Source organism: Mesoplodon mirus (assembly GCF_964341445.2).
Source record: "Mesoplodon mirus genome assembly, chromosome: 14".
NCBI classification, from domain to species: Eukaryota; Metazoa; Chordata; class Mammalia; order Artiodactyla; family Ziphiidae; genus Mesoplodon; species Mesoplodon mirus.
Genome location: NC_138990.1, coordinates 66,327,428 through 66,349,094, shown reverse-complemented (window position 1 = coordinate 66,349,094; position 21,667 = coordinate 66,327,428). Strand labels below are relative to the sequence as shown.

At 41.9% G+C, this 21,667-nt stretch overlaps 1 protein-coding gene across 33 annotated transcripts in view; it reads left to right on the top strand.

Annotated features, from left to right (window-relative positions):
* Nucleotides 1–21,667, top strand: part of NRXN1 (neurexin 1) — a gene marked incomplete at both ends in the record, with an annotated part of 1,125,847 nt that overhangs the window by 545,894 nt on the left and 558,286 nt on the right. For all 33 annotated transcript variants that reach the window (XM_082643223.1, XM_082643222.1, XM_082643212.1 and 30 more), the window contains 2 exons: nucleotides 7,739–8,120; nucleotides 9,325–9,515. In XM_082643223.1, the coding sequence (XP_082499349.1) occupies nucleotides 7,739–8,120; nucleotides 9,325–9,515 (573 nt within the window). The remainder of the gene's footprint in view (nucleotides 1–7,738; nucleotides 8,121–9,324; nucleotides 9,516–21,667) is intronic.

Here is a 21,667-nt window from a genome sequence, read left to right as displayed (position 1 = left end):
ATTTTCAAACTCCATCTCTCTTTCCACATTTAGAGTCAGCACTTAATATTCTACTATATACAAGAGCTATCCCTTCATTCTTTCTTTTTCTTTCTTTCCCTTCTTTTCTTTTTCTTTTCCTCCTTCTCTCACCATCTTCCTCTTTCCTTGCTTCCTTTCTTCCTTCCTTCCTCCCTTCCTTCCTTCCTTATTGGTATAGACCCACAAGTTTCTGTATTTTCAAGTAGTTTATAATTACTTCACTTAATTATTTTGGTGCTTAAAATGTCCCTGTTTGGGCCACTGTGAATCCCATGAAGTTGGCCTCTGTGATCTTGTGACATGCCTCCACTCCAACATTTTTTTTTAGCACTTCCTCACTTTCTGGCATAGCAGTATATTTCAGGCACAACTTTTACCTGCCATGCCTCAGCCTTGGAATCAGACATTTACATTCCATTTAGTGGAGAATTATATTACAGACCAAGATCTAAGTGGTTGCTATCGATATGCTCAGTGTTGCTTCGTGACCTTTTCAGGAGACTAAGATAGGAAATATACTCAAGCATATATACATATACCTGCATATATATATATATATATATATATATATATATATATGTCTTAACAGGTTTCTCCACATAAATATGTACATACATACATATCAATTACACATTCACATAAAATGAATATACACGTATTTTAGAAAACATGAGTTCACACTAGCACCTCCATATCTACAGCATCGTTTCTTGACTCCCTCATTCTATGTTTTCATATCCCTTCTTCCAAGGTGGAATCTTGGCTCCCAGTGATGTCACTTTCTCATTTGCTCAATCCAGTCATACATCTACAATAGTTTCAGAATTGCTTTAAATTGCCCACACTACCACGAGTACTACGGACTGAAAACAATTCATGATTAGTTTGTGATTCTTCTCAGTCCTTACTGCCTAAGATTTATTGTGTCTGGTCAAGTGCTAAGTTGATAAATAACTTTGATTAGTTCCTTTCTTCGTTTTTTCCTTTCCTTTTCCTTCCTTCCTTTCCCTTTACTGTAGTTATAGTAGTCATTTGAAATACAATTTGTTTTATTTATTTCAGCTTCGTTTTTTCCCTCCCATTCTTAAGTATTTAATTACAGTCGTGTGTAGAACATTAGCATGCTTTTAAAATCAGGGCAACACATTGTGAATTAGGAAGTGATGTGTAGAGTATGAAAATGATCATTGTAACAGAAAATTCCAGAAATGTTCCCTAAATGAATTGCCATCTAATTTTCATTAAAATTTAAGATACATCTTTTCAATCTCATAGATTCCTACCAAACTTCTAAATGAATAGTTATATTCTATATTAGTCAGTTGCTTTCTTCAACTTCCAGTGAATACATCATTCCTTTGTTACTTAAATGGTTGTGCATTTATCTCTCACCAGCAATCATAATGTTAGGAAGCAGAGTTAACAGATACTTATATGGATGTAGTTGGCTTATCGATATAGGAACAAATAAGTGATGGATTCAAAGGAGAACTCAGAATTGACTCTGTTGGGGGATCATTCCTAAGTTAATGTCACATGTTTCCACTCTTCTCCTCCTGGGCATGCACTGTTTCTTCACGGTGAAGTCACCCATGTCTCCTTGGCTGGTTAATACTGGGAAACTCTGGCACCTAAGACTTCATTAGGAATCCATAGGCCATTGGTAAGGTTTCAATTATGATCTGAAAGAAAAGGAATTCTCTTTCAAAATTGCCAAATTTGGATGACAAACACATTTGTTTAACAGATTTTTTTTTTCCAGGAGGTATTATTAAAATTATGAGCCTTAGGGCTTCCATGGTGGCGCAGTGGTTGGGAGTCCGCCTGCCGATGCGGGGGGCGCGGGTTCGTGCCCCGGTCCGGGAAGATCCCACATGCCACAGAGCGGCTGGGCCTGTGGGCCGTGGCCGCTGGGCCTGCGCGTCCGCGGCCTGTGCTCCACAGCGGGAGAGGCCACGGCAGTGAGAGGCCTGTGTACCACAAAAAAAAAAAAAAAAAAAAAAATTATGAGTCTTAGTCCACCAACTCAGGGGTGCAAGAGATGGCACATTTATTAATTGACCTTATATCAATTTAAATCAGACCTTAGGCCTTTCTTCTGGGGTTACAGGATATTTAATCAGTCATGTGCCATCACCCCCACTCCCACCCACACCCTGGATCATGCAGAAGCTCCTGTTAGCTTCTGTCTTCACTGGTTCTCACCAAAAAAGACAGTTCTCCAAGTTTGTCCTTTAAGCAATAAGAAGCCTGTTGCTCCTGTCCTAGGTGAGGCAAAGGGTCTTTGCTGACTCCCGTCGCTGAAGAGCTGTGGTTCAGTCCACCAAGGTTTACCTCATCAGTTCTCTCTGAAACCCTGAACCTGACCAGAGAGCAGGATGCTGGCACTCAGTACTGCTAAATCCCACCGACGGTCATCTCTCTCTCCTAGTCAGTGGTAATTGCCTCATCTAGTTCAGCCCTCGAATGCATTCTGCTCATTTCTTTTTCCTTTCTTTTTTTTTTTTTTTCTTCCGGTACGTGGGCCTCTCGCCGTTGTGGCCTCTCCCGTTGTGGAGCACAGGCTCTGGACGCGCAGGCCCAGCGGCCGTGGCTCACGGGCCCAACCGCTCCGCGGCATGTGGGATCTTCCCAGACCAGGGCACGAACCTGTGTCCCCTGCATCTGCAGGCGGACTCTCAACCACTGCGCCACCAGGGAAGCCCTCTTTTTCCTTTCTTGAACACCTTGCAAACGAGGCCTTCAGAAAAGATTAGAAAAGGTGTTGTTTTCCAGAAAGTTGTCTTCCACTTTCTGCCAAGTAAAAGCCTTTGAGGCAAAGTGCTACAAGGAACTTGGCTAGTTTCTTAGAACTGAAGGGAGAACAAAATATAAACCAGCATTTCAGTAAATTAGCCTGCCATTTACTCTGTCTCAAAACTGCCAAGGCCTTAGAGCAGAAATTACATTCTATCCTCTCTCTGTTGTGTAGGAGTTGAAAGTTTTTTCAGTTGTGGAAACCAACTTGCTCTTTCTCAGAGTTCAAAGATGAATGGGCATATAAACTGAGTAAACATTGATGATTCACACAAATTATGCATATTCTCCCTCCAGTACTCCACCCCACCTCTTCTGTTCCCCCAGCTCCCAGCATCTTGCTTCTCAGAACTAAAGACAATGTTTTGTCTTTTGTTTTTCACAGTAATTGGCATCAGGGTGATTCATATTTGGGAAATTATGTGTTGCCAAAGATCTTATGAAAGTCAATAATTCATAAGAATAAAAAGTCTGCCTTGACTTATATAGCATAAAAAAGTTTTCCAAATATGCAATGGAACCTTGCCATTGAGGCTTCAGTTTGGAATGAGATTTTTTCAAACACTCTCGTGGCCACATGAAGCCAGCCATGAATCAGGAAAGCAATACACATTTCTTATTAAATTTTACAGCAAATTCAGAAATCACTGAACAATAAAAAATTTTAAAGGAAAGCACTGGAAACTCTTCATGCAAAGGCCTACATTTGACCACATCTTTAAATCAGAGTTATATATACTGTTAAGTCAAGTATTTGTTGAATACAGGGCAGTACATACTCAGGTCATTCCCGGGAATGTCTGAACCTCACCAAGGCTCATGATGGTAAGCAGTTGCCAGCAAAGAAGCCCAAGAAGAGAGAGATTCCCCAGAACTCAGATGAGAAAATGTTCTACCCACTGTATGGGATCCCTAAGTAGGGAGTCCTTGGGTTTCAACATATCACCTAGTCTGTCTAAAATATCTGGAATTGTGTGTTCTGTATGTGTGTGTATGTTAGTATGTGTGTCCTTTGTTGAACACTATTCACTGTATATCCAGTTACCCAAGCTTGGAAGCTGGGGCCAGCATTATTTCCCCCTTCTCCATCATTCTGTACATTATTGATAAATCCTGCAATTATATTGGCGAGACTATCTTATTTTGTCCATTTTTTCCATTTCTTCTATAAACACTCTACTTCGTATTGTCTGCAATCTATTATATCCACGACAGAGAGATCAAATACACACACACACACACTCACACACACACACACACACAGACTCATGTCTTATGTCTGCCTAAAAGCCTTCAATAGCTCCTAATAGAATCAGGAGGCACTGTGACATCTGACTCCTGACTTTTCTTCCCATCTCATCTGAGCACTAACCTCACTTACTCATGACTCTCCAGCCACACTCTCTGGGTTTTTCTTACCTGAGGGCCTCTGTTCATCTGTCTCTCCTTCCTGGAATCCACCTCCGCCTTCCTCTTCTCCAGTTCTTAGCATGGCTTTCTCCTTTTAGTTCTTCAAATTTAACTTAAATATCCACTCAGGTACTTGCCCGCCTTCTATATTTACCAACCCAGCATGCCGTTCATCAAATTCATGGCATTTTCTGAGTTTTATCATCATATAGTTCATTATTTTCTTACCTGGTTTCGTCTGCCTTACCCCAATAGACCATGAATTTTGTGAAAACAGGAGCTAAGTCTGCTTCTGTCAACATTATTTCTTAATTGCCTAATACAGCACCTGCCTTAGACGTATACTACACACTCAGTAACTTTCAATACCTTTCAGTGAATTAACAAGTGGATCTAAGGCTGGGGAGGGGTGGTCATTTTCTTCTGCAGCAGAAATTTAACCCAACTCAGAGCAAGGCTCAGCATAAAATCTTGCTATCTGTTTTGGTAGAAAGATTTGATTTAGAAATTGAGATTTCTGTGCAAACACACCACCCAGGTGGTTGTTTCTTATTGGAGATTATCATCAATCTGGATGCCCCAGACACTGATCAGAGGCATTCTGTTAATTTCAAATTCTCCTTTTCCAGTAAATCTCTAGGAAAGATGCTGCATTTTTTTTAACGAGTGGAGCCTTAAAAATATTTCTCCTACATCGTCCTTTATTTTTTCGTAGTCGATATATGTATACAATAGTAGAGGTGGCTACATTGTCAACTGAGGATTAAACATGGGGATAAATTCTGAGGAAAAGATTTTTAAAAAGCAGCAGTAAATGTTTTATTAGGCAGTGGACAATGGCTTTTAGGTGCTAATTCTCCTTCATGAGCAAACATATATGCCATTACTGTCAATGCAATTTATATATGCTTATTAAGGAAAGAATAGGCTCTTGAACATGGGCCATAATGATTTTTCTTGTAACTGGGCCATGGTTGCTCCAGTGCTTTTTTACTACTTCTTTATTATGTATGCTCTGAACACATACTCTATTCCTTTGAGAAAAGAAAACAGACAATACGTGTTATTTTTTATCACTGAACTTCTTTCTCAGTTCTGCTGAACAAAATGTGCTTCCCTATTTCAGAGCTTCCAAGAACTGGACAATTTGGAGTAATATTTTATTTCAAGTATTAGACATTTTTTCTGGATATTCTCTTACTGTCAGTTGGTTCATTAATGTAGCTTTTAAGAAGAAAACATGACAGTTTCAGGGTCAGGGTGGGTTTACCAAGTTAAGACTCAAATTTTAATATAATGAAAAAGGTAAAATAACACAAGGAGATAGAAAAGCCCAAGTAATTCTTTTCAGCTTTTCATATTCTTCATTCTATTTAGCTTGTTAATTCAATGTTACTGGTGTCTCTAGTGATTTATATTTGAAAATTATTAAAGGCTAATTTTATTTGCTACCCAAGAGGTAGTTCCACACAGACTAGTATTGAGGTCACTGAACAAAAGAACTGAAGAAGGGGAGAAAAGTGATGTCATATGAGAAACCAGAATTGCTAAGGATTTAATAGTATTTTTGCTTGGGATAGACAAGAAGGAGGTACAGTGGGGAGGAGGGAGGAGAGACAACTGTTTACAGTGCTATTTTTTGTATTAAAAAAAACACATTTGCAGAGAAGGAATCAGAACAAACTAATAACTGAAAAGAGAACATGCCAAGGGATGACAAGACTGCGTTGTCAGGATCAAGGACTAGTAAAGAGTATGGAAATTAAGGAGCATTAAGTACAGCTCAGGGGAGAGTTTTTTATACCAATGAGTTTGTTAACATCAAAATCAATTAAGTATGTGGGCAATTTTTCTTGTGCAACAAAAAGTATGCCTTTTAGGGCTTCCCTGGTGGCGCAGTGGTTGGGAGTCCGCCTGCCGATGCAGGGGACACGGGTTCGTGCTCCGGTCGGGGGGTCCCCACGTGCCGTGGAGCGGCTGGGCCCGTGAGCCATGGCCACTGAGCCTGTGTGTCCGGAGCCTGTGCTCCGCAATGGGAGAGGCCACAACGGTGAGAGGCCCGCGTACTGGAAAAAAAAAAAAAAAGTATGCCTTTTATGATTTAATTACAGGTGTTTCCTTTAAAATGCCACCTAGTACTTTATTGTTTTTTCTAAAGAGATGGAAACCTGTCAGACTGGTTGAAACAGGCCCACAAAGGGCCTCAATCTTTATTACACCTGGGAAGAAGGTTCAGTGCATCTTCCCAGGGCTGAGACTGGGATTGGCTCTAATTCATATTTTCATTAATATCAGGGATGATGGGATAGGGTAAGCTCGATAAAATTTCCAATTACGCCAAACTGAGTAGTGAAGCTAACACCTGGAAGAACTTGACTGCAATTTAAATGACCTTTTTGAGTTTCTGAAGAAAGTGAATGACAGTTTAATTAGACAAGAACAAGATGCCGGGAGTGAATCACTAGCAATGATAAGAGTACTTTACCGCTGTGCTTTAGAAAGCAAGTTCACATCTTTGTTAATTTTGACTTCAACCTTGCAGGTAGGTACAATGATCACTCTAGAGGTAAAGACGGGACTAAGTAGGCTTTTAATGGGGTTGGCAGAGTAATATGGCAGGATGAACAGGAATGGGGTTGAGTTGAAGAGTGAATCACTAAATAAATTGACAACCAAGCTTCACACTAGGGTGTTTAATAGAAGATTATACTTTGTGGTAATGTGGAATAATTTTACTGGTATTCTTAAAATTGGGCATGCCTTGAACTGGTATGTTGTGCTCAATTTAGGTATCAAAAACCTAAGTGCAAGGAAATGGCAGAGGGCCAGAAGAGATCAAGAGGAGTTCTTTGTGATTGGGAGACTAGGTCTAGGAAAGACAGAATTATTCAGTATATAAAAGGGAAGGTGAAAAGTACATATTTAACTTCAAACACATTTTCATGGTTCGTAATTGGAAGAATAGTCAGCAGCTCTTCATTATTTCTATTAATATAGGAAAATATACAGTTACTTTTTGTTTTTCTTGAAGAACATTCTTTATAAAGACAAACGTCACATCACCATGGAGCTGGGATGTATCACTTTCTACTGGGATGATTTAGGATAGTCATTGCCCCTCATCCTCCTCCATTCCCTCCCTCCCTCCCTTCCTCCCTTCCTTCCTTTTCCTTTCTCTCTCTTCTTCCTCTTACCCTTTCTCCCTTCCTTTCTTCATTTTTTCCTTCCTTTATTATTTCTTCTAGTTTTAAAAAATTCTGCAGCTTTAGTTAATGAGGATCATTTTTATTAAGACTAAAATTTGGACAGAGATTAAAACTTGACCTTAAAAAGTTTTATTAAGTAATTCAGCCTCACCATGTAAGGTCATTTCTCGTTTTTACTATACATAACTGAATATCAAGGAGGTCTGTAGATCCTTGCATTTTAAAATGTGATATTACTATGGAAGTCTAAAGTTGAAAGTGCCCTTCAGATGCAGAAAATAATAATATACCATCTTCTCTTTTAGGTCAAATGGCAGGGGATCATACGAGGCTGGAGTTTCATAACATAGAGACTGGCATCATCACGGAACGCCGGTATCTGTCTTCTGTTCCCTCCAACTTCATTGGACACCTGCAGAGCCTGACATTTAATGGAATGGCATACATTGACTTGTGTAAAAATGGCGACATAGATTATTGTGAGCTCAATGCCAGGTTTGGCTTCAGGAACATCATAGCAGACCCTGTCACCTTCAAGACCAAATCGAGCTATGTTGCCTTAGCTACGTTGCAAGCCTACACTTCTATGCATCTTTTTTTCCAGTTCAAGACAACATCCCTAGATGGACTAATTCTGTATAACAGTGGGGATGGAAACGACTTTATTGTGGTTGAATTAGTTAAAGGGTAAGTACAGGTCCGTTCAATGACAAACAGAGCTTTATGAAAATGAACCTCAAGTTCCACAATTATACATTAAACAGAAAGTGGTGGGCAGGGAGGGTGGTTTGCAAATATTGCATTTGTTTAAACCACTTTTTAGGTATCTTATAAAGTTAATAGGCATTCAGTACAGTTTTTTATATCTACATTTCCATACATAAGGTACAAATAGCGTCGAGTTCTAATTTATTGTAGGCATTCCATAAGTCTTACTCTTCAAATGTGGATTTCTTTACTACGCACATGGTAATTCCACAAAAGAATTTCTACACTTGTCGGCTAAGTTAAATAGCTAATTCATGCAAGCAGCTTACTTCAACTCCACAAAATCCCATTTAACTGAAGTTTAATTCTATGTCAGAGTTTCTTGAAGAATTCAGAAAGATTTTTATGACATTTCCTTGAAACTGTGATGAACATTTGATATCTTTTAATTGATTTAGGTATTCATTCAGTTGGTGAATATCATTGCCCATTTACAACTGGCTAGATAATATGCCACACACTAGTTTACATATATATATATATATATATATATATATGTATATTCCTTGCCACTCCTGTGCATACTTCAGATTCCACCAACCCCAAGGCACACAGATGCACACAACCCGAGGGGATACAGGTGAACACAATAAATTTAGCAGAAAAGCACCAGGAAGTTTCCTAATATGATCTTGGGCAAAGGTTCAGGAGATTATTTAGCAAAATTAGGAAAACCTATGAGTCCGGGAGTGGCTACCTGAGCTGGTCTTGAAGGATGAGTGCACATTTCCCATAGAGAAATAGGCATTCAAGATGGCGGGAAACAAGTGCAGGAAGCTGAGAATCGCCAGTTCTGTGTGGTTGGCAAAGGATGGACAGAGTGGTGGAAGTAGGGAACGAGTAGTGACAGATACTTATCTTCCACAGCGATGAAGTGGAATGTGGACCACAATTTTAAAAATATTTTCACTATTTCCTGTATTGAAGACAATGAGTAATCCTCCTTGCTGAAACAGTAGTGTTTCTTACCCTCTTGTTAGTTGAGCTTCTACACAACTCACTCTCATGACTTCTAGCAAGGATGCAACCACCTGAAAAAGAGATCTCTGTTGGTAATAAGTAGTTTGACTCCATCAGAAATTCAAAAAGTGATGGCACTTTTCCACCTTCCCTTTTTTCCCAGGTACTTACATTACGTGTTTGATTTGGGAAATGGTGCTAACCTCATCAAAGGGAGCTCAAACAAACCTCTCAATGACAATCAGTGGCACAACGTGATGATATCAAGGGACACCAGCAACCTCCACACTGTAAAGATTGACACGAAAATCACAACGCAAATCACAGCGGGAGCCAGGAACTTGGACCTTAAAAGTAAGTGCACAGAGTCAGAGCAGCAGGCAGGAACCCACATGGTTTGTGCTCCTGTGGCACATCCTTTGCTTTGGGGGGCGGGTGTGGGTACCTTCTGCAAAGACTGACCAGAATTTCATCTCCAACATGTAATTAATAATACAACACACAAGCCTCTGCTCCCCGTTTAATGTGGCAGAAAGACATATTTTTAATAGCAGCTCAGAAAATGCAACACCTAAGAATGCATGCATGAGTAAAATGTAAGGAGTGAGAAGAATGTATCTTAGTCTTGATATTATAAAGAAAAGTAGGCGTTTGCAAGTTTCTTTAGTCCCAACAGCTTTTAGTTGATTTGGAGTCAAGGTAACCAGATACCTACTGAGTTTCCTCTAGAGCTTATTAGTTTTCTCTTCTTGGTGAGGTTTCCTAGATACTTAGAGAGCCTCTCACCAACAGGGGTCTGAGGCTGGCTTATACCCTGTGTCTCCAATGGTGAATCCCTCCCAACACCCACAAACACCAATGGGAATGTTCTTTCAGTAGCTGCTAAGGAAGTCTTAACAGACTTTTTCCTTCCTTATTTTTTTTATTTAACATCTTTTTTGGAGTATAATTGCTTTACATTTCCTTCCTTATTGATACTTGATTTCTCAAGTGAGCAAGACAAAATACTTAGAAAACATGTCAATAATGGAAAATAACAGAAGTTTCTATTTGAATGGGTCTTTGTGACTCGCTAAGAGCATGTCCATATATCCATCTCATTTAACACAACAACAAGCATTGGACAAGATGTTATTAGCGCTTCATTATGAATATAGGAAATCTGAGCTTTGAATGGCTTGCCCAGGGTTAAAACAACTACTTCAGCAGAGCAAAACATAACCCCAGTTCTGACACATGGCCTCTCCATTGCTCCTTCTGCGCTGATTGGGTGCATTCCAAAGCCCTGCAGGAATCATCATGGTCATCATTTTTGCTTGGCAAGAGCTGTTCATTTGTACTGATGGGCTCTTTCCCTTTGATTTAAAAGATAAATGCATAGGGGAGTTAGGGAACTGGAAAGAGAAAACCCAACAGAATTCTTTCTAGAGGAAAAAAAAAAGCTGTGAGTAAGGTGAAAGAAGACAGAAAAGGGTTTCACTTTCTGTAATTGCAGAATATATTTACAATCCCAGTACTATATTTGTCTAACACATAAAATGTGTGGTGATGGCTGTCTCCCTTCTCAGAGTGGGCCTCTTGTTAACTTCAAAGAGAGCCTGTTTGTACCTACAAATCTAATAGCTTAGCTCACAAAGTAAAATGAAATTCAAAGGAAATGCTGTTTTATAGTCTACACCTCTTTCTTCTCTCTGACTGAAGTGAAAAAAAAAAAAGTCAAAGCTGTGAACTCATCAATTGGATGTGTGATCCAGTGACAACAATAACCCCAAGAAGCCCCCTTGCCATGTGTGTCCCCAACTCGAGGGAGCCTGAGAAGAGAGCATGGTCCTGGGGTGGACATCTCCCAGCTTCCACAAGCACCGCCTTTTGGTGTGTGGGTCCAGGGGCCTTGGTCAGATGAGGAGTGTTTACTGAGCGCTGACGCTGTGCTCAGAGTGGAGAGCACAGGTGCGAAGAGGGCGGCAGGCTTCCTGTAACAAGAAGCTTTCTGGGGGCTTCCCTGGTGGCACAGTGGTTGGGAGTCCGCCTGCCGATGCAGGGGACACGGGTTCGTGCCCCGGTCCAGGAGGATCCCACATGCCGCGGGACGGCTGGGCCCGTGAGCCATGGCTGCTGAGCCTGAGCGTCCGGAGCCTGTGCTCCGCAATGGGAGAGGCCACAACAGTGAGAGGCCCGCGTACCGCAAAAAAAAAGAAGAAGCTTTCTGTCCCAAGGAGAAGACTGACACCGAGGGAACATTGACAGGACAGAGAACAGGATTACCGTCATCAGGACATTGAAAAGTATGTGGCGTCACCAGGTAGAATATTAGAGGAAGGAATGTTTCAGAGATACCTGAAGGATGAGTAAGCGCGACGAGGCATTGTTTCTCCTTCCCACCTGGATGCCACCCCCTGGAATTAGGGGAGCTTAATGAGGCAGGAGACCATAGACAGGAACTCTTCACTCTGAATTTAACAGCACTGTCTCCTTTGCATGCTAGTCATGTAGGAGTCAGCCACTCTCAATGCAGAAACGTTGAGAGGTGACCAAGTTTGGACAATGGTTTTATTTTATGGCCCTTATTGAATTAAAATTATCAGATTTATTCCACACTCTGTGTAAGGTCACTGCCATAATCTTTAGTTCTTCTCAGAGTGAGGTCAACCTATTTAACTACATCAGAGTCCTATGGTGGGGTTCTTGAGGTGCAAATTTCTGCAACCCCCTCAGACATACTGAGGCAGGGATCATTTGAGAATGACTACAGGGAAGGCCAGGTCTTCTGCATTTTTAAAGGGCACTCACTAATCTAGATGATGAGTTTCAGAGCCCTGAATGAATGCAATGTCTATGTCGAGGCCAAATTTAACTCACTTTAGAATTTTAGTACAAAATTTGGTTTTGCTTTTATGTTAGAACTTTACTTTTGTTTTGTTTTGTTTTACTAGTCCTGGGCCAAAGTGACATTGGTTGCTTCAGGATCCTTGCTTGTATTTCTCATGTTACCATACCGGAAAAAGACGCTAGAGGGCAGCATAAGGCCGCAAAACCTGCCGTATGGGAAGCGGGAGCCGGGGGGAAAAAGCCTCAACAGGCTCCACGGGCGCTGGGAAGTGGACTCTGTTTTCGCCCAACTAAAATTCCACAGTTAGCCTTTAGGATAACGCATGCCTTTGTTTGTGGCTCTGTTTCATTATATGGACAGGAGTTCAGTGTGGAATGTGCAAGCTAGGGGCCGCTTATCCCATTCCCCAGCTTGACTCGGAAGAAGGTAGTCAGAAATAGGCAAGAGCCTAATGATCTCTCTGAGACGAGGAATCCCACGCGGGTGACCTTGTTCAAATTGTCTTTCGTGACACTGCCGCGTTCTCAGGGGGTTGTGTGTCTCTTCCCGCTGACACAGTTTTGCTTTCATCTTTATTTCCCAGCTGTTTGCGTTGCATCCCCTCTGGCTTTTATGTACAAGCTGCAGCGCGCAATGGAAAGAGCAGCAGCAGTTTGCTCTGCAATGATTGCCTAGCACAGTTGTACTTACTTTCAATGTGGGACTTCTGAGTCCTGGCCCCTTTAGAGAGAGAAGGGGTTGGTGTAACTCTTCCTGCTGTTCCTTCTCTTGTTCCTGTATTTGACAAAAGTGTGTGTTTGCATGTGTATGTATATGGGAAGGAGCTCATATGCATTGATTCCCTACTAGACACTAAATAGATTTAAATAAGCTTATTTTATTTAATCCTTGAAATTACCCAGGGACTTGAATTGAGGTCAGTCTTGCTCATTCGTTAATCTAGCTCAAGAGCAAAGATGAGGGGAAGGATTGTCTTTGGCCCCCATCTTCCATGGGTCCCCTTCCTTAAGACATTATTAAGTTTATCCTTCAGCAAATTGAGGAAAATTTACTTTGTGAGGGGAAAGTGAACGATTCCTAGGCACAGAGGATACAGTGCCCTCGGGTGGCCACTTAGCAAAATTACTTAAAAGTGAATAATTCCTTCATAGGCCACATACATCTAGGTCAGCCCAGGCAGAGCTTTGCCCTTTGTTTTCTCTCTCATACCCCAATTCCTCGGCCCTACGGGTTCTGAGCGAGCTCTCCCTCTGTCCTACCATCTTGTCTCTTCCCTTCCTACCACCATGACTAGTGTGTGCTTGTTAACCTTCCTTGTATCCCTCCTTAAATCTTACCTTGAAAGCAAACACCTGCTATTGTTTATCCTGCTTCCAAGCCACTAAGAGCTCCCCTAAGCAGAGACAACTGGACTAGGTCTGTCATTTCAAATAGACTCAATCTCTAAGCAGAGATTTGAGAATGAATAGCATTCCTGCTCTTTTCATCTTGATCTCACATCAGTCTCTGTTACTCAGCTACGTACCCTCTCCAGTCCTGAACAGACCACATATCCCACCTTTTTCTACCCTTCAGTGTTTTAGACAAATCATTGCTGCAATAAATCAGTGATCCAGATTATATTCCAAAACCCTGATCATGTTTAAATATACCCAAGCTTTGTGTACTCAGCCATGTAATATCTGATAGCCTGCTTGCCTTGCCCAGATAATTTACTCAAATACGAAACTTTCAGAGAAGAGTCTGACTTTGAGCTTAGCCTTAAAGCAGGAGATGGCATTGAACGTGTTGTCTGTCCTGTTGGTTAGGCTATCTTTGTTAGATTTTTTCTTTCTTTTTTTTTTTTTTTCGGTGTGTAAGGGAAAGAGATTTACTCACATTACTTCAGTTAATGGGAGATTATTTTAAGGATCCATTAGGAAGTAAGAGAGACAAGACATCCTTTCAGCTGCTGAACAATGAGACCACACAGAGAATAAAAACTTTGTTCTAATAGTCATACTGGAATCTCAAGAGCAACCCTTCTACATGTTCCCTTGGATACAAGTGCCCACTGCTCCCTAATTCAGGGCTGCACCACCGACCTCTCTCTGCTGTGTCTACTCCCACTTAGATCATTTTTTCTCTCCTCTCCCGCTTCCTGGTCTCTCCTGCTCTTGGCTTCTGCCTCATGGCTTCTACCTATTGCTTTTGCTCCTGTGTGCGTTTCCACTTCTGTCCACTCTCCTCTTCCTCTCACTTTCATATTCCCCCCAAAACATGCTCTAATATGGTGAGTGGACCTGTCTAGAACACAACTGCATGGGCTTTTGCCCTGCTGCTTGTGGTCAGGCTCACTTCCTCAGACCGAGTAGCTGTAAACCCAGAGGTAGATTTGCACGGCATAAAACATGAACTTAAAAAAAGAAAAAAAAAATGATGGTCTCTGGGAAGGAGGCTGTGGGCTGGAAGGCTCTCATAGCTTCCCAGAAGGAAGCAAGGTGATTTGCTTATTCAGAAGGGCCCTAAGGGTCATGGCAGAAGGTGAAGAGGAGAGAATTAAGGGTTTTTTAAGCAGGAGAGTGGAGTTTACGGTGCACTTGAGAATCATTCCTTTGGCTTCAGTGCAGAGGATGGGCTGAGGAAAGAGATCACTCTGGAGGCAATTGTCATGGTACCGAACAGAGACAGTCGGGCTCTGAGTACATAAAAGTAAGACTTAACATTTTTGTTACTCCGTTTCCCACATAAGAATTGAAAGACATTTAGAGATACGAAACAATTGTTTTTCTCCTGACGTCCCCATTGAATTCCCAGGCTTTGCAGAAATAAGCCTCAGTCTCCTCTGTTTACTATAATGCCTTTGTCACTTTGTTTTAACACTACTCCCTCCTGCCCCCGCCGTTGAGACATCCTTTCCTTCCCAGGCCCAGTTGCCTCGGACCTGCTGTCTAACGTTTGGCTTGGAAGTTCTTCCTTCTCCTTCCTTATAACCCTTGGACCAGCTTCCATGACTGCCACAGAGTTTTTCTTTATTCCCTACCAGTGAACTCTGTTTTCTTTTTCTTTTTTTTAATTCCTTCACTCATTGTACTTGTTTTGGAATCTCTTCTACATTGGGCATAGTTTTACTATGCATAGTTTTTCTCACCTCCCACCAATTCTATTATTTAAAATTTTTCTTCCCGCTCTTAGGATCCTGGGAACTTAGAGCTTGGAGAGATCTTGGAGACACTTTGATCTGAGCCTTTCCTTATACAGATGAGAGACATGTGCTCAGGAGACTGTGCACAGCCAGCCAGATAGTCAGTGTTCTAGATCTGGCTGCTCTTCTGATCCCCAGTTTAACACGTTTCACAATAGACCAGGGAAAACAAGTTGCATTGCTCAGATTCACCTCAGTTTTCTGCTAGTGACAGCCTGGAACACATGCTGAAAAGAAATGAGGCCTTCTGTGGACTCACCGAAGAAGCCAGTTCGTATGGTCCACCATAGGGTCAAGATGGAACCTGGTAGCACATGGGTCACCCATTAGCTTTTTATTCTGGTGCAACTTTAAGGACCTCAATCCTTCCCCTTTGCAGTTGCTTTGGGGAAGGTGTTATAGGGACTTAAGTGCTGATGCTAGTTCCTTCTCACCCTCGACCCTGGCTGAGCTCTGACAGCCACAGGACTTGGCTTGTGTGCTTGGAATATCTGCAAGGATGTCCTCTTCCAGGAGAAATAGCTTCCCTCTCCTCCCACAGGAAAGTGTGGCCTCCTAGAAATCTGAATCCAGTGCTCACATGCCTTTTGGACAAGGTGCCCGTTTTCCATGTCCCAGTGGGACAGTGATGAGATGAGATGAGCTCTTAAAGCTGGTGCCATGTATGCTGTGGAGAACAAAGTGGCTGCATGTGCTCAGAGCTGGGTCCTTAAGGGCCAGGTGACTGCTCACAAGACCTCAGCCTCATCACAGCTTGTCCCTCTTCAGAGAACACCAGGAGTGCAGCTGAGCTGTCTTCTTAGAGGCTGAGCTTCTTGGCCAAGAGCTCCCTATGTCAGGGGCATCTGGGAAGAAAAGCTCGGTATCATCTCTTTCACTGAAGAAGGCCTTAAGTCTTCCGTTTTCATGGCTCTCAGACCTCCCTCTTTTTTTCTGAAGGAAGAAAAATACAAAGGTCTTTGGAGTACAAGAAGCATAAACCCATATAGACTAACTTAAATGAAAAAGGGGGAAGTGGGGCAGAATAGAGCATTCAAGGAACCCAAGGGCAAGAAAGAGAAAATTTACAGCTGGAGCTCATGAGAGCCATATCAGGGAAGCTGTCAGCAACAAGCTGGCGTCTCGTCCCCTCCTGGTCTCCATGGGGGCTGTGAGCTGCCTTCTCCTGGCTTCCCAGAGAGCCCTCCTTCTCCTCCCTCTCTGCATGCTGGCTTTCTCTGCTTTCACCAGCGTTGGCAAATTTGGCCTCCCCAGACCTGGCCTTCCACCCCTGACCAATTTAAATACCCAGGAGAGACTGACTTGGCTTTAGGAGGCCTAGGGCCAAATTCTTGGAGGAGTAAATTTGATTGGGACACACGTCCTACCTGTGACCAGGGTTGGGGGATAGGAGGCAGGGTCACACTCTAAAAATATGACTGCTCTGGATTTGTTTGAAGAAGTATTTGGACAGTCTACTTGGGGTATAAGTGGAGCCATCAAGGGCTCCAAAAGGTGATCTTTAAGCTGCTATGCAAAAATCAAGGGGATGGGTTTGGCTTGCTCTGGAGCAGGGGCTTGGGATTGAGGCTACAGTCATCTAGATGGTGGGAAACTGGGCATTGCATGGCACCAATTTGTTCAGATGGCTAAAATCATAAATGCTTGGGTGAACAATATTATTTTGTGGGTGGAGACAGAGACTGTGTCCATCGGGGGTCAGAGGCAGCACATGGGATTCAAAAGCCAGAAGCAGAAGTCGGAGTCTCACTGGAATTCACAGGGACACAGGAGGAAGGAAACCAGATTTTCATCCTCTGTGGAACTGGAAAGATTCAAACCAGGCCCCTCTAGATCTACAAAGGACAGAGAGGCCCCAGCTGGCATCTGGATAATATTACAATTGTTCATTATAAATCTCAAAAGTAAGTATCACTAGTATATTCAGGCAGTTGTTTCATTGAGTTAGGGTTTCATAATAATGCTGCTCCAGCCCTCTTACACCGTGACTCAGAGGACAGCTAGCTTCTACCCCTGACCCTGAACAATTCATCTAGAGCCATGGGTCAAAATCGGAATAGACTGGAAAATTGGGTGGACCTAGTACAAAGTCACCCCTACTATTGTAGAGATGCTTCAAAGCCAGTTCTGCTAACTTTACTCATGTAGGAAAGCACATTTTTAATGCCACTGTGCTGCTGCTGGCCCATCATTTTCATACACTGGAGGGTACTTGCGATGCTACTTCAGAACCCCGTGAGGTCAATCAGGGTTTCTTGTTAATGCCACATTCATGTGGTTTTCTGTGTCTGCTCTTAAAAGGGGCCCTTTCTTGGCCTTTGCAATTAATTATTGTGGTTTTTCTTAAGGATAATGCAAGAAGCCATGTAGCATTATAATTAAGTTTCAGGCTTGGGGTCAGACAGACTTGGGTGAAATAGCGTTTCTACCATTTATTTCTGGGTGTCCTTAGGCAAGGTCCATCATATCATCTTCATCATCATCTGCTTTTCACTAAGCAGTAGCTAAGAGATTTACATATATTATCCCCTTGTTTTTTGTGGCTAACTGGTGAGGTTGCTGTACTTAGCCCCACGTTACAGATGATGAAGCTAAGGTGAGGCTTAGGAAGGTTAAACATCTCACCTAAACAGTAATGATAATAAAATCAAACGGTAATAATAATTACTTTAACCGTTTCTGAGGGCTGATCACATCCCATGCACTCTTATAAATATTCTACTCATAAGATCTCATTTAATTCTCACAACTGTGCACAAGCTCAACCAGTGTAGTCTTTAAAGCTCAAGTGTTTATAAGGAGGGTGGACTTGTAAGGCCCACCTGGGTAGGACAGGGTTCAGCAATATTTAGGCCACTTTCCCATAACTGCCCTGGCACAGGACAGCCCAGCTGGCATTCCCAGGTTTCTTAGAGGTTGGTTATTAGCATTAGTAGCCACGTTGTACTGGGTTCTGTCCCCACCTCCACCCCCCAACTCCCCACCCTGCTCCCCCTCAACACAAACACTGTTTGGATCTCCCACCGCTGGTTTCACCTTGCAGTTCAGGGACTGTAAGAAGACTTCTTTCAGGTCCTGTACTAATGTACTGTATCTATAACCCAGCAATTCTGTATCCCTCAACCTCAAGAAACATAAAACAAGTTCTCCAGGAGACCTGAGAGCCTTCCCACTAGGCTTGGGGGTAGAATGTAGTCCCTGTTTATCGGGCAGGAGTGCAAATTTATCCCACCGTAGGACTTACCTCAGAAAATATTCTTGGGCATCTTTCTTTCCAGTTTTGGACCCCCTTTTTTTTTTTTTTTTTTTTTTTTTTTGTGGTACGTGGGCCTCTCACTGTTGTGGCCTCTCCCATTGCGGAGCACAGGCTCTGAACGCGCAGGCTCAGCGGCCATGGCTCACGGGCCCAGTTGCTCCGTGGCATGTGGGATCTTCCCAGACCAGGGCACGAACCCGCGTCCCCTGCATCGGCAGGCGGACTCTCAACCACTGCGCCACCAGGGAAGCCCATTGGGCCCCTTTGATGATGATGACGTTCTTGATATAACTGAGGGTTTCAAGGACTGAGAACCAGTATTTTATCATCTCCTTTGTAAATTTTGCATCTCAGTATCTGCCTCAGACTCACATTATCATATATCTATCATGTTGGCACTTCAGTCAGAACCTCAATTTTGATGCTGTATTTTACAAGTATGATCTCTTAATCTTTACAGCAATTAGATGAGTGAGACATTAGTGCTTCCATATTACAGATGAGAAAATGGAGACTTAAGACTAAGTGAATTGCCCAGAAATAGAATTTGAACCCAGTTCCATAGAAATATTTAAATACTACTATATATATTTCCCAACGTATTAGAAGGGATTCCTTCTGGATATCTAGAGTGAAAGATAGTACTTATATTAATTTTAGGGGAAAATGTCATGTAATAAAAGAAATTATTTCCTCCTTTGTATAAAACATAGTTCTTCAAACTTCTACATTACTACCTGTATAATGCTGCAAATGTCACTTCTGGTAATTACAAAATAACTGGGTGTTTCTCCTTTCACTTTCCACTTGCTCTTCCCATCCATATGCCTTGTATATAACCTATATATTGGTTCTGTTTCCTTAGCCCCTAAAGTCTTCGTCAAACACAACAGCCAACAATTTTAATTGCTGTGTGTCCTTAATATGTATTCTATAGAACATTTGTATTTGTAGATGCTTAAAGCAGGCCCAGGCAAATATAGTACTTGGTTGGATGATTGGAGATTGGCCTATCAATCCATCCTCAGCTTGTTCCAGTAGGTTATTTGCTAGTCCATTCAACTGTTAAAGCCCTCCATTTTCCTAGCCTTTAGGGAAAGTTCCCCACACCTTCTCGACCCACTTTTTGATTATTGCTGTTAACTATTTGCATTTCTCCTTAAGAATAATTTAAGTATTGGAAGAACAAAGTATTTGGAGACATGCCCTAGGGAATTTTATATACTATTCCAGTGGGATTTGATGACCTGATTGAGACTCTTCCATCCTTTAAGCACAGAAGCAATTTGTTCTTTGAAAAAAATACAGAAGAGTTCAGGCACTTAAGAAAAATATAAGAGTTTTATTTGACTCTCTGAAGCTCATCATATTTTAGAAGCTTTTTGGCAATGTCTGTAAAGGTTTTTGGGCACTTTGTATCACTTTGTCCTTTCAAGCTCTCCAGAAAACCCTGGTGGCTTTCCCCTCTTTTCTTCTGTATATGTAAGTGGAGAGCAGGTGACGTTTTTGACCTGGATTAAACAGGCCATTATGATGGAGAAGAGCTGTTCTTTTATACTTACTCTGTACACCACAGATCTTCCCCACCCAAAATAAATGTACATTTATTTTGAAATAGGAAAAGAAAATTTCTTTGAAATAAGAAAAGTTATTTTGAAAAAGAAAGCCAAGTTGTTATACTGAGCTCCTCAAAATTTCAGGAAAGATAACAGGTTTGAATAGGTCCTCTTACAGGACCCCAAGTTATAAGTCTCTATTAATTTACAGAACAGCCATTTCTAAACACCTCTACCCATTCTATTCCTGTCACTGAAAAGGTTGTTAGTTAAACTAGGAGGCAGTGTAGCACAGTGGGAAAAGAGGTCACCTGGAACTGGAGGCTGGGGTGCCAGTGTTATTCTCCTGGGACTGATTGCATTACCTTGGGCAGGTCACTTACCTTTTCCGAAGGGTAATTTGCTCACCTGTCAGGTAGGGATAATAACAACTTCCTGCCTATTGTGAAGAGTTGGTATGAGAATCAAATGGAACGAGAGATGGCAAAACACCATTCAAACTGAGGTGCTGTGCACGTGTCAGGTGGAACAGTATTTGTGAGATAGGGAAGCTCTGCAGACCGTATGCAGTCCCAGAGAACAACACCCAGAGAGTGGAAAACAAAACATGAAATGGTGACAGGATGGATGCTGCTAAAGTATGTCTACAGTATCTAAACTGGTTGTCACTTGGGTGGGGAAAATGGAAAAGTAATGAAAATATTTGAACCCTGTTTTTACCAAAAGGTAAATTTACCAAGCATGAGACAAAATTAGCTTGGCATGAAGTGATATGCCCGAACTCACATCCCAACTGCCACAGTGTCACTGACCTGGCATGGTTAAAAAGAAGATGGATTACCACACACCCCTCCATAGCAATTTCACTTTATTATTTCCCACCAGCTTTGCCTTACAGGCTGTTGGCCAAACACACAACATCTGTCTTCAGTTTTACAATCATACTTTTCAAAAATTCTCCTTCTTTGGGCAATTTTATTTCAAAAATATCAGCTAGAAACAGAAATTTCAGAATGTTGAAAGCATTTTCTGTCCTGTCCATAACTATAATGTCAATATTAACTCTTAAAGCCTTACTACAGGGAAACATTAAGGTCTGAACTCCGGTTTTCTTGGTGCCCGCCCACCTGTTCACACACAGGTATTAGGCTGGGTTACAGATGAATGCAGGTGTCTTACTTATCTCTCTGTGGGAGACAACTAAAAAGTGGCTTCCATACCTAAAAATCAAATTTGGAAGTCATAAGAGTTCTACCCACTCACTGGAATTTAGATACCTAACGTTTATGACTATAGAAGCAAATGGCTTTATTTTCATGAGATTACTCAGTGAGCATGCAGATGTGTCCCGCATTGTCCTGGGAATCTGTGTTATTTGGCTCGGACTCTGTGAACATTTATTACCATTACTTTTCTCCGCTGGCCAAGTTACTCCAAAACATTCCTTTATTTTGTAGCAGTGGAGCTGTACAAATTGGCCACTCACCACCTGGATTATACAGTGTGTAAACTAGTGCAGATTAAGTGAAAATTATCATAGATTCAGGAGACCTGGGCTTGGAATCGGACCCTGCCATTTTTCTGGTGTTGTAGCACTGAACCATAGTGTCTTTGTCTGGGACACGTGTCCATGATAACCTTTATTCTTTCTGTAGCTCATGGGGTGAAAACCAAATGACA